This window comes from Neomonachus schauinslandi, chromosome 1 (assembly GCF_002201575.2).
Source record: "Neomonachus schauinslandi chromosome 1, ASM220157v2, whole genome shotgun sequence".
In the NCBI taxonomy this organism is placed as follows: Eukaryota; Metazoa; Chordata; class Mammalia; order Carnivora; family Phocidae; genus Neomonachus; species Neomonachus schauinslandi.
In genome coordinates this window covers 57,863,649-57,877,751 of record NC_058403.1, presented here as the reverse complement: position 1 = coordinate 57,877,751, position 14,103 = coordinate 57,863,649, and the positions used below count along the sequence as shown (strand labels likewise).

At 38.9% G+C, this 14,103-nt stretch overlaps 1 protein-coding gene across 1 annotated transcript in view; it reads left to right on the top strand.

Moving 5' to 3' along the window:
• CFAP44 (cilia and flagella associated protein 44) overlaps window positions 1-14,103 on the top strand; it is a 132,404-nt gene that overhangs the window by 16,144 nt on the left and 102,157 nt on the right. The window contains exons 6-8 of the mRNA XM_021692531.2: window positions 1,373-1,589; window positions 3,279-3,393; window positions 4,941-5,105. Coding sequence (XP_021548206.1) covers window positions 1,373-1,589; window positions 3,279-3,393; window positions 4,941-5,105 — 497 coding nt within the window. The remainder of the gene's footprint in view (window positions 1-1,372; window positions 1,590-3,278; window positions 3,394-4,940; window positions 5,106-14,103) is intronic.

The window sequence follows — 14,103 nt, the reverse complement described above, 5'->3', positions numbered from 1 at the left end:
AGCCCTTAGCATATTAATCATAGTTGTTTTAAATTCCCAGTCTGATATCAAGACAGATACTTGAAGCAGAGTATATAATACAGAGTATAATGTTCCTCCAGGAAGCTCCCAACTATCTTAATGTTGATGCCTTGCTAGAAGGAAAAACTACCTTAATTTGACAATGGCGAGGCCTCTGGTGTCTTGTAGGTCCTCTTTAGCATATGAAAAAGTTCTTTTGAAAACCTCCCTTTTTCCTTACCTCCCCCAGCCCCATGGTATATAATCAGCCACCTTTCACAACCCTGGTCCAGCTGCTTTTTCTGCCCACGGGTCCTATCCCCGTGCTTAAATAAAACCATCCTTTTGCACCAAAGACATCTCAAGAATTCTTTCTTTGTCGTTGGCTCCGGACCCCACCCACCGAACCTCACCTATATTCCAAAACCACATCAGTTAGAGGGGGCTAGAGTTGGGTATTTCCTTCCCCAGGTTAATTAGGCTCTGGTTAATTAGTTTCTCCTGAGGGCAGGCCTTATTAAGAGGAACGAAGTGTTCTGGTGTGTTTCAAAACGGTTCCTTTTCCCCCTCCCCCTGTTGAAAGCCTGAGTTGTTTTTCTAGTATTTACTGTGGGAACCTGGTCAAGCTCCTGGGTATAAATCTCACAATATTGTTGAGGCCCACTTATGACTGGGTCCCCCTGGAGTTTTTAACTCTCCAACTTGTCCACACTGAGCTCCAGCAATTCTTCAGTTACAACTGTTCAGGTTTTATTACCCTGGCCCTGGTTCTCTCTGCTGTTTTAGCTGTTACTGCATGTGAGTTCCTGCCGTGATAAGTTGCAAATGCACCTCACCCACCAGTCTCCCCAGTCTTGGGAGCAGCCATTTGCCCTGTGTCCTTCCCTCACTTATGAATCCAAGAAGAGTTGTTGATTTTTCAGTGTGTTCAGCTTTTTATTTGTTGTTAGGATGGAATGCTGACTTCCAAGCTCCTTACATGCATAACCAGAAACCCGAAGTCCTCAATTTTTATTTGATGAATTTTCCAGTGGCAAATTTCTAATTACAGATTGATACCTTTCTGCCATCTAACAGGATTTGGTACCCCCCTACCCCACTCCATAAAATGGAATGTGTTCTCAAGGTGTTTTTCTCATGCAAAATGTGACTAAGATTTCTTCACTCTCCCCCCTCATGTCATGTAATACATTCTAAAGCCAAGGGTGATGCATGATTTTGGATTGTTTCTTTGGGAATTCTTGGCATTCTTTCATCAATAGTTATCACCAAGGGTACTCACTCTCTTTCCCTCCTTTTTTTTTTTTTTAATAATATACTTTTGAAAATGAAATGTTGCCTTTGTTCATTAGACTCCCATTCATCCTTTCAGATGGGACTGAGCTGGGCTATGCTTATGTGGATTTTAACTACAATGGTACCTTGCTAGCCTCTGTTGGCAGCAACCCTGATTACACACTGACCATCTGGAATTGGAAAGAAGAACAGCCCATACTGAGGACAAAAGCTTTTTCCCAGGAAGTTTTTAAGGTTACTTTCAATCCTGAAGATGATGAGCAGCTTACTACATCGGGATCAGGCCACATCAAGTAGGTTGTGTGACTGGTACAGGTACTGGTAGATAATCATTAAGGATATTGTCTTAAGAGGATCAGCCATCTGGAGACATTTGTGCTGATGTTAACAGTAGGATAATGTTTAAATGTGTTATCTTCAAAGCTAACTGTAGTGCTGCTTTTCTAATCGGATATAGGGCTGTTATTACTGAAACCAGCATAGATAAAAAGAAGTGCTTTTAAATTTAGCCTGCTGCCTTACAGGCTTTACCACCTAAAAGGGTTTGTATACTGCTTACTAACATGGCATATTGAGTGTTCAGATCCACTTTTAAATTTGTGGCAGCAATATTGTATGATGCCTAAGTCATTTTGACATCTCTGAACTCAGTATTCATCTGTAAAACATGAGTTATAACAGAATCATTCCTAACACAGGACCCTCAGTACTAAATTGTAACAGAGCCTACTTTTGATCTCAGGTCTCTGGCTCAAAATTCCATGTCCTTTTCACTCTTTCACACTCTGCTCTCTTTTTCAGGATGGAATGATTTTGTCTTTTTCGGTCTTCGTTCTACCCTGTCTTATGCATTTATTTAACAACCTTCTACCACCTCCTTCGAGCTGCTCATGACTAGATTTCCAGTGTCCTTTTCGAGAAAGACATTTTTATCCTAAGTTTCTCTTATTCCAATTTAAACCTGGCTTTCTTCTTATTTATTCATTAGAAATACAGATTAATTAAATAGATTTTAAAATGGAAATTTGGGGGAATTCTTAAGTAATCTTCTGCTAGCTGTAGGCTAAAAATTTCCAGTTCTTTACATTCTCCCATCATTTAGTAAAGTGCGTATTTTCTTTGCATTGTATCTTTGGAGAGAGAAATCAAATAATTTCATGTGTGAAGTGCATAGAAGAAACAGAGTATATGGAAATGTATGATCAGGGGACCTATGAAAGCCTTGGAGAAGGATGTTGGTTATTTAAGCTTTTGGCTTCATATTACTGGCTTGTTGATACCATCCATTATCTATTTTATATCTAGTTGGTAGGCCAGATTCTTTTTTCTACATGTTTTTCATCATCTGACTGTTCACTTACTTAAACTATTAATAATAAATGCTAGTAATAACCAACCTTTATTCATTGATTTTATGTGCAAGGCACTGTTCTAAGAGTTTTTCAACAATTTTATGAGGTAGGTTCTACTAGTATCCTTATTTTATTCATGAGAGATTGAGAGCACAATCATTCTTAAGCTACACAGCAAGTAAGTTAGAATTTTTTGAAAACTCTTACATCTTTTTACATGCCAAGATGGAAATGTTCTATGTTGTCCAGTCTAGTAGTCACTAGCTGCATGTAGCTATTGAGTACTTGAAACTGGCTGGTCTGACTGAAACAGAGTTTTAAATTTGATTTAGTGTTAATTACATTAAGTCTAAATTAAGATAGTCAAACTTGGCTAGGGCCAACTGCATAGGACAGCATGACTCTCAGATAAAATATCCTGAAAAGCAGGGAATTTATTTTGTCTATTTTGCTCAATTCTGAATTCATATTACCTAGAACTTTGCCTGACAGGTAGGTGATACTTAATACATATTAGTTAGATGAATGAATAAATGAAATAATATATGTGACTCTGAAACATGTAAATACTTGAGTGATAATAAAAATAAAGCCTCTTTGAGGTACATTCAGTCTCTTTCTTGTTTGCAGGTTCTGGGAAATGGCTCTAACATTCACTGGTCTCAAGCTTCAGGGCTCATTGGGTCGATTTGGCAAAACAGCCACTTCTGATATAGAAGGTTACATGCAGCTCCCGGATGGGAAGGTGAGTACAGCCACTATTCTACAATAATAAAATTATGTTTTCAAAATGAAAATATATGAAAGTACATTAGACATTCTAAAAACCACTGCCAATGTTAGTAATAATGGATACTATCATTGTAAATATAATGAACATGTAATTTTGCCTCTTCAGATTATCAATTTTAATTAATATAGTTCTAGGGAGTAGTCATAATCCACATGTAAATACCTTTTTTTATGCTAAATATTATACACACATATATAAAGTATGCAAGCATTTTAATATATTAACATAGTGACATATTGTCACTTATTGTCATGGATTATCATGTTTATCTATCCCTCCTCTTTTGTCATGATGCTCCAAGAGGACTTACTGGCTCAAAGGTTGTATACAGTCTTGTGGCTTTCTCTTTTATTGTCAGATTATTATTTAGGAAGATTGAGCCACTTCACAGTGGCACCTACAGATGCACTCAACTTTAATCTGTTAGTTTATTCTTTAACATTGTTAGTTTATTTTCTCTCTTCTTCTTGCAAAATTTGTGGGCATATTGCCTAGGGGAATACCTCTTAAACATCCTAAGAACTAGTGTTTGGTGGTACATACTTGGGGAAGTGCTGGATTAAATGGATTAATAGGAGCTGGTTCCAAATGACTATTCTTGTTTGAAATTGGATATTATTATGCTATAATCTGCTGAGTTCAGTAATGGCCTCACAATTTTTGACACATCTCATAACCTTTAATATTATCACTCTTAAAAACTAGAATCTACAATGGAATATAACTCAGCCATCAAAAAGGATGAATACCGGGGCGCCTGGGTGGCTCAGTCGGTTAAGCGACTGCCTTCGGCTCAGGTCATGATCCTGGAGTCCCTGGATCGAGTCCCGCATCGGGCTCCCTGCTCGGCAGGGAGTCTGCTTCTCCCTCTGACCCTCCCCCCTCTCATGTGCTCTCTCTCATTCTCTCTCTCGCAAATAAATAAATAAAATCTTTAAAAAAAAAAAAAAAAGAAAGGATGAATACCCACCATTTGCATCAACATGGATGGAACTGGAGGGCATTATGCTAAGTGGAATAAATCAAGCAGAGAAAGACAATTATCATATGGTTTCACTCATCTGTGGAACATAAGGAATAGTGTGGAGGACCACAGGGGAAGGGAGGGAAAACTGAATGGGAAGAAATCAGAGAGGGAGACAAACCATGAGAGACTCTGGACTCCGGGAACCATACTGAGGGTTACAGAAGGAAGGGGGTTGGGGGGATGGGGTTACCAGGTGATGGGTATTGAGGAGGGCACGTGATATATTTGAAAAATTACCAGCAATGTACAGCCTAATCACAATGATGTAAAATTATGCATAATGCTAGGAAGAAATACATACAAATGTGATTAGTGGTTGTTTCCGAAGTGGTGAATTTTCATTTCTATATTTTCTTATTTTTCTATACTTATTTTTTTTACTTTCATAATCAGGAAAGAGAAACTATAAAAATAGTTCTCACCTGCCATGTTTGTTTTAATGCACATTCCTTCCTTTCTGCATACCTGCCAGGTGCTCTCGGGCTCAGGGTGGGGCAACATGCTGTTGTGGGAAGGCGGCCTCATCAAGGTTGAGCTCTGTCGAGCTGGAAGGAAGTCTTGTCATCAGGGTCCCATTAACCAGATAATGCTGGATGAGGGCGAAGTTATCACCGTTGGGGCAGATGGATGTATTAGGGTAAGTTTTCTTGACACTTGGTCAGTAGCACGCACACAAATGGATTCCAGATCACCCTTTTGGGTGATAATGCTTTCCTTATGGTAAATATTTCAATTCTAGTCAAAATTAATTTATAGCATCTTAGGAGTGCATTTTCTGAGGGGAACTTCTGTTATTTTGATTCTGTCATTGAAACAGTAGTTTCAGAAGATGAAAACCTATTTTAGCAGAACATAAACGGTGGATACAGATGTCCTTTCAAAACACACAGTATGAATGGGCCATTTTCTAGGGACAAAAGTACCAAACGTTTCTTATTTTTTTTTTTTTAAGATTTTATTTATTTGACAGAGCGAGACACAGCGAGAGAGGGAACGCAAGCAAGGGGAGTGGGAGAGGGAGAAGCAGGCTTCCCGCTGAGCAGGGAGCCTGACACGGGGCTCCATCCCAGGACCCTGGGACCATGACCTGAGCCGAAGGCAGACGCTTAATGACTGAGCCACCCAGGCACCCCAAACATTTCTTATTTTTGACTGAGGTTACCCATTAGAAATGACACTGAAAAGTGTGCTGATGAGGTTTGCCTATGGATACTCCCCTCCCCTTGCTCCTTACACTGGTGAACTCACTTGTCCTCATCTGCAGACGCTATCCAGTCCATAGTGTGGGCTAGCCTGCAACATTGCTCCAGCATCTAAGTGCTCCTGGTTGTTGTCATACCCTGCTGTTGCTGGCAAAGCTGGAGGCTGCTGATTTGCCTTGTGGTCCTCTTGGTACATATTCCTACTGGTGCCTTTCAGAAGAAAGTGGTAGTATTCTCTGGGTGTTCCTTAGGAAGTATCATTATGAGAAGTAAGACTATATTTTTGAAAATAGTCTGGTCATTCTATGATACCTGTTGTACTTACTATGTCTAATACACTGTTTAAACCATCTCTCTCCCATTCTTGCCTTTTGGCATTGGCTTTTTGAACCCAAGTATACATTTTTACATTACCATTTTTTTTTTTTAAAGATTTTATTTATTTATTTGACAGAGAGAGAGACAGCGAGAGCAGGAACACAAGCAGGGGGAGTGGGAGAGGGAGAAGCAGGCCTCCCACAGAGCAGGGAGCCCGATGTGGGACTCGATCCCAGGACCCTGGGACCATGACCTGAGCCGAAGGCAGACGCTTAACGACTGAGCCACCCAGGCGCCCTACATTACCATATTAAATTTAATTTTGTTAGATTTTACTCATTGTTCTGGGAAATTTTTATGTCCTTTTGTTTGTCATATAGTATATTCACTATGCTTCCAAGATATATGTCACCCAAAATGTCAAAATACCAACTGGAAGGAAACCTCAAGAGAAAAGAAGTCAAATACTTCACAGAGAGTCCCTTCATGAACACCACTAATTTCTAAACTGGCTTCTTTTAAAAATTTCATCCTAATCTCTTTAGTCTTTTACACAGTAAATCTCTACATCTAACGCTTTGGGAAAAACCTACCCCAACTCCCAGGAGTTAGTTCTACCCTAGGATTTGGGCCTCTCCCCCATGAGGCTAGCCCTAGGTGACAACATGAATCCTCTTTGAAAGTTACTTTCCCAAAGGCTGAGTTATTGAGTCTAGGTTTACAGGGTCAATAGATCCATTCAGGGTAGGCTTTGGTATTTCGCAGAGGAAGTCCTTTTCAATCTCTCTTCCTCCTGAGGTGAACCTCTGCTCCCTGTTGCTTCCATAGCATTCTGCTCTCCTGTCCCAGAACAATAATCCTTAACTGAATGGTATAATCTAAATCAATAATGAGAACCATTTTCTTGTGAAGACATCATCTACATCCATTTTCTCCTCATAATGAAGGTTGTGCTTGAATCATTAAAAGGCCTATTTCCCCTTTCCAGGGGCCCACTGTAAACTCAAAACAGGGCTCATTATAATGTCTCGCCGAATAACGGGAACATTTACTCCTTAGGGCCACTTTATATGCAGAAAGACCTAAGAGATACCTTGACATAAAGTTTACATTGGGCAAATTAGAATTCTTATTCAGGCTGTGTTCTCTCACTAATCTCCATATATACAGAAGACACTATGATAATTTATTATGCCCCAGTTGGGAGCAATATCCCAGGGGTCACATTTTGGCTGGTGTTCTCATTACACCTACTTGCTAATTTGCATGAAGCAAGAAGAAATGACTTTTGGAAAAAAAAATCAGGGCCTTTTCTTTCTTTTTTCTCAATTTTTAAAATTTTTAATTCAATTCAATTAACATCTAATGTATTATTAATTTCAGAGGTAGAGATCAGTGATTCATCAGTCTTATATAATACCCAGTGTTCATTACATCACATCACATTAATGTCCATCACCCAGCTACTCCATCCCGTGACCCCCCTCCCCTCCAGCAACCCTCAAGTTGTTTCCTATGATTAAGAGTCTCTTATGATTTATTTCCCTCTCTGGTTTCATCTTGTTTTATTTTCTTTCTCTCTTCCTGTATGATCCTGTTTTGTTTCTTAAATTCCATGTATGAGTGAGATCATATGATACATGTCTTTTTCTGATTGACTTATTTTGTTTAGCATAATACCCTCTAGCTCTATCCACATCATTGCAAATGGTAAGATTTCATTTTTTTGATGGCTGAGTAGTATTCCGTTGTATATATATACCACATATTCTTTATTCATTCAACTATCAATGGACATCTGGGCTCCTTCCATAGTTTGGACATTGATGTGGACATTGTGGACATTGCTGCTATAAACATTAGGGTGCCGATGCCCCTTCAGATCACTGCATTTGTATCTTTGGGTAAATACCCAGTAGTGCAATTGCTAGGTCTATTTTCAACTTTTTGAGGAACCTTCATACTGTTTTCCAGAGTGGCTGCACCAGCTTGCCTTCCCACCAACAGTGTATGAGGGTTCCCCTTTCTCTGCATCCTCGCCAACATCTTTCATTTCTTGACTTATTAATTTTAGCCATTCTGACTGGTGTGAGGTAGTATCTCATTGTGGTTTTGATTTGTATTTCCCTAATGCTGAGTGACGTTGAGCATTTTTTCATGTGTCTTGGCCATTTATAGTATTCTTTGGAGAAATGTCTATTCATGCCTTCTGTGCATTTCTTGATTGGATTATTCTGTGTTGAGTTTGATAAGTTCTTTATAGATCTTGGATACTAGCCCTTTATCTGATAAGACGTTTGTAAATATCTTTTCCCATTCTGTAGGTTGTCTTTTTGTTTTGTTGACTGTTTCCTTTTTTTGACTGTGCAAAAGCTTTTTATCTGGATGAAGTCCCAGTAGTTCATTTTGGCCTTTGTTTCCCTTACCTTTGAAGCCGTGTCTAGCAAGAAGTTGCTGCAGCCAAGGGCAAAGAGGTTGCTGCCTATGTTCTCCTTTAGGATTTTGATGGATTCCTGTCTCACATTTAGGTCTTTCATCCATTTTGAGTCTATTTTTGTGTATGGTGTAAGGAAATGGTCCACTTTCATTCTTCTGCAGGTGGCTGTCCAATTTTTCCAACACCATTTGTTGAAGAGACTGTCTTTTTTCCTGCTTTATCAAAGATTAGTTAACCGTAGAGTTGAGGGTCCGTTTCTGGGTTCTCTATTCTGTTACATTGATCTATGTGTCTGTTTTTGTGCCAATACCATACTGTCTTGATGATTACACCTTTGTAATAGAGCTTGAAGTCCGGAATTGTGATACCAGCAGCTTTGGTTTTTTCTTTTTTCTTTTTTCAACATTCCTTTGGCTATTCAGGGTCTTTTCTGGTTCCATACAAATTTTAGGATTATTTGTTCCAGCTCTGTGAAAAATATTGATGGTATTTTGATAGGGATTGCATTGAATGTATAGATTGCTCTAGGTAGCATAGACATTTTCCCAATATTTGTTCTTCCAGTCCATGAGCATGGAACGTTTTTCCATTTCTTTGTGTCTTCCTCAATTTCTTTCATGAGTGTTCTATAGGTTTTTGAGTACAAATCCTTTGCCTCTTTGGTTAGGTTTATTCCTAGGTATCTTATGGTTTTGGGTGCAATTGTAAATGGAATCTTTCTCTTTCTTCTGTCTCATTGTTTGTGTATAGAAATGCCACTGATCTCTGTGCATTGATTTTATATCCTGCCACTTTGCTGAATTCCTGTATGAGTTCTAGCAATTTTGGGGTGGAGTCTTTTGGATTTTCCAAATAGAGTATCATGTCATCTGCAAAGAGTGAAAATTTGACTACTTTGCTGATGCAGATGCTTTTTATTTCTTTTTGTTGTCTGATTGCTGTGGCTAGGACTTCTAGTACTATGTTCAACAGCAGTAGTGATAGTGGACATCCCTACCGTGTTCCTGACCTTGGGGGAAAAGCTCTCAGTTTTTCCTAATTGAGAATGATATTTGCTGTAGGCTTTTTGTGTATAGCTTTTATGATATTGAGGTATGTTCCCTCTACCCCACACTGTGAAGAGTTTTAAGAAAGGAGGCTCTAGGGATGCTTGGGTGGCTCAGTTGGTTAAGTGTCTGTCTTTGGCTCAGGTTGTGACCATAGAGTCCTGGGATTGAGTCCTGCACTGGGCTCCCTGCTCAGTGGGGGAGGCTGCTTCTTCCTCTGCCTCCTGCTCCCCCTGCTTATGCTCTCTCTCTCTGACAAATAAATAAATCCTTTAAAAGAAAAAAGAAAGGATGCTGTACTTGGTCAAATGCTTTTTCTGCATCTATTGAGAGGATCATATGGTGGTTCTTCTTCTTTTATTAATGTAGTGTATCACATTGATTTGCAGGTATTGAACCACCCTTGCAGCCCAGGGATAAATCGCACTTGGTTGTGGTGAATAATCCTTTTAATGTACTGTTGGATTCTATTGGCTAGTACTTTGGTGAGAATTTTGACATCCATGTTCATCAGGGATGCTGGTCTGTAATTCTCTTTTGGTGGGGTCTTTGGTTTTGGGATCAAGGTAATGCTGGCCTCATAGAAAGAGTTTGGAAGTTTTCCTTCCATTTCTGTTTTTTTGAAACTGCTTCAGAAGAATAGGTATTAATTCTTTTTTTTTTTTTTTTAAGATTTTATTTATTTAACAGAGACAGAGATAGCGAGAGCAGGAACACAAGCAGGGGGAGTGGGAGAGGGAGAAGCAGGCTTCCTGCCAAGCAGGGAACCCAATGTGGGACTCGATCCCAGGACCCTGAGATCATGACCTGAGCCGAAGGCAGATGCTTAATGACTGAGCCACCCAGGCGCCCTAGGTATTAATTCTTTAAATATTTTGTGGAATGCCCCTGGGAAGCCATCTGGCCCTGGACTCTTGTTTGTTGGGAGATTTTTGATTACTACTTCAATTTCCTTGCTGGTTGTGGGTCTGTTCAGGTTTTCTATTTCTTCCTGTTTCAGTTTTGGTAGTTTATATGGCTCTAGGAATGCATCCATTTCTTCCAGATTGCCTAATTTGTTGGCATATGGTTGCTCATAATATGTTCTTATGATTGTATTTCTTCGGTGTTGGTTGTGATCTCTCCTTTTTCATTCATGATTTTATTTATTTTGGTCCTTTCTCTTTTATTTCTGATAAGTCTGGCCAGGGGTTTATATGTTTTATTAATTCAAAGAATGAGCTCCTAGTTTCATTGATCTGTTCTATTGTTCTTTTGGTTTATATTTCATTGATTTCTCCTCTAATCTTTATTAATTCTCTTCTCCTGCTGGGTTTAGGTTTTATTTGCTGTTCTTTCTCCAGCTCCTTTACATGTAAAGTTAGGTTACATATTTGAGACCTTTCTTATTTCTTGAGAAAGGTTTATATTGCTATATACTTTCCTCTTAGGACTGCCTTTGCTGCAGCCCAAAGATTTTGAACACTTGTATTTTCATTTTCATTTGTTTCCATGAATTTTTTAAATTCTTTTTTTTTTTTAGATTTTTATTTATTTTGACAGTGAGAGAGAGAGAGAGAGAGCGCACGAGAGCAAGAGCAGGGTAGAGAGTGAGAAGCAGGCTCCTCACTGAGCAGGGAGTCTGACGTGGGGCTCGATCCCAGGACCCTGGGACCATGACCTAAGCTGAAGGCAGATGCCCAACTGACTGAGCCACCCAGGTGTCCCTAAATTCTTCTTTCATTTCCTGGTTGACCCATTCATTTTTTAGTAGGATGCTCTTTAGCCTCCATGTATTTGAGTTCTTTCCAAATTTCTTCTTGTGATTGAGTTCCAGTTTCAAAGCATTGTGGTCCACAAATAGGCAAGGAATGATCCCAGTCTTTTGGTACTAGTTGAGACCTGATTTGTGACCCAGTATGTGATCTGTTCTGGAGAATGTTCCATGACTACTTGAGAAGAATGTGTATTATGTTGCTTTAGGATGGAATGCTCTGAATATACCTGTGAAGTCCATCTGGTCCAGTGTGTCATTCAAAGCCCTTGTTTCCTTGTTGATCTTCTGCTTAGATGATCTGTCCATTGCAGTGAGTAGGGTGTAAAGTCCCTTACTATTATTGTATTATTATTGATGTGTTTCTTTAATTTTTGTTAGTAATTGGCTTATATAATTGGCTGCATCCATGTTAAGGGCATAAATATTTACAATTGTTGGATATTCTTGTTGGATAGACTCTTTAATTATGATATAGTGTCCTTCCTCATCTCTTTTTACAGTCTTTGGTTTAAAATCTAATTTGTCTGATATATGGATTGTCACCCCAGCTTTTTTCTGATACCCAATAGCATGATAAATGGTTTTCTGCCCCTTTACTTTAAATCTGGAGGTGTCTTTGGGTCTAAAGTGAGTCTCTTCAAGACAGCTTATCAATGAGGCTTGCTTTTTTATCCAATCCGATACCCTATGTCTTTTCATTGGGACAATTAGTGCATTTACATTCAGAGTAACTATTGAAAGATATGAATTTAGTGCCATTGTATTACCTGTAAAGTCACTGTTTCTGTATGCTGTCTCTGTTCCTTTCTGATCTGTGTGACTTTTGGGCTCTCTTCACTTAAAGGATCCCTTTTAATATTTCTTGCATGACTGGTTTAGTGATCACAAATTCTTTTAATTTCTGTTTGTCCTGGAAGCTTTTTAATCTCTCCTCCTATTTTGAATGACATCCTAGCTGGATAAAATATTCTTGGTTGCACATTTTTCTCATTTAGCACCCTGAATATATCATGCCAGTCCTTTTTGGCCTGCCAGGTCTCTGTGGATAGGTCTGCTGCCAGTCTAATACCTCTACCCTTGTAGGTTATGGACTTCTTGTCCCAAGCTCCTTTTAGGATTTTCTCTTTGTCTCTAAGATTTGCAAGTTTTATTATTGTATGTTGAGGTGTTGACCTATTTTTATTGACTTTTTTTTTTTTTTTTTTTTGAGTGGGGTTCTTTGTGCCTCCTGGACTTGAATGCCTGTTTCCTTCCCCAGATTAGGGAAGTTCTCCATTATAATTTGCTCCAATATACCTTCTGCCTCTCTCTCTCTTTCCTCTTCTTCTGGGAACCCAATTATTTTAATATTGTTTTGCTTTATGGTATCCCTTATCTCTCGAATTCTCCCCTCATGATCCAGTAGCTGTTTATCTTTTTCTTAGCTTCTTTATTCTCCATCATTTTGTCTTCTATATCACTAATTCTCTCTTCTGCCTTATTTTTTCCTAGCAGTTGGAGCCTCCATTTTTGATTGCACCTCATTAATAGCTTTTTTGATTTTGACTTGGTTAGATTTTAGTTCTTTTATTTCTCCAGAAAGGGATTCTCTAGTGTCTCCTATGCTTTTTTCAAGCCCAGCTAGTATCTTTATAATCATTCTGAACTCTAGTTCCGACATCTTACTAATGTCCATATTGATTAGGTCCCTGGCAGTCAGTACTGCCTCTTGTTCTCTTTTTTGAAGTGAGTTTTTCCATCTTGTCATTTTGTCCAGAGAAGAATAGATGAATGAAAGAACAAAATACTTAAAGGGCAACAATGGCCCCAGAGAAATATACACTAAACAAATCAGAAGAGACCTGAGATGGGGGGAGGGGGGGATATGATCAGGCTGGTGAATAGAACAGAGCCATACACTAGATTTTGGGTTCATATTGGTCTGTTAGAAGAAACTATATCTCAAAATTTAAAGGAAGAAAAACATATAATACAAAAATAATAAAATTAAATACACTGAAAGGTTGGAATGTAACTGTAAAGATGAAAATTAAAAATAGGGCGCCAGGGTGGCTCAGTTGGTTGAGCGACTGCCTTCAGCTCAGGTCATGATCCTGGAGTCCCAGGATCGAGTCCTGCATAGGGCTCCTTGCTCAGCGAGGAGTCTGCTTCTCCCTCTGACCCTCCCCACCTCATGCTTTCTCTCTCTCTCAAATAAATAAATAAAATCTAAAAAAAAAAAAAAAAAATTAAAAAAGACTAAAAAAAAGAAAAAGATTAATAAAAGAAGAAAAAAAAAAGAATATGATCAGGCAGGTGAAGAGAACAGAGCCATGCACTAGATTCTGGGTGTGTTTTGGTCTGTTTGTTAGAAGAAACTGCATCCCAAAATTGTAAAGATTGAAAAACTTATACACACACACAAATAAAATTAAATGCAATGAAAGGATAGAATGTTACTGTAAAAATGAAAGTTAAAAAAGGATTTTTAAAAGAGTTGATAAAATAAGAAATTGGTTGAAAGGGGAAAGAGGAAAAAAATTAAAATTGAAAGACTAAAGAATCATGGGGAAAAAAAAACATGAATTCTATATACTATTTTCCCCTAGCACCGGAATTTTGCATTTCCCTATGATTAGTAAACTTGGTCTTAACTGGATGTTCTTGCTGATCTTCTGGGGGAGGGGCCTGTTTTGCTGATTCTTGGGTGTCTTTGCCCCAGCCTGAATTGCACCACCCTTGGCAGGGGGCCAGGTTAAGTAAGTAGCTCCTCTGGATTGCTCTGTGTGGCTTTTGTTCCCTGAAGGCTTTCCACGCAGCTTTAGAGGATGAGAATGAACATGGTGGCTTCCCAGTCTCCAGCTCCAGAGCTGAGAGCTCAGGCCCCACTCCTCAGT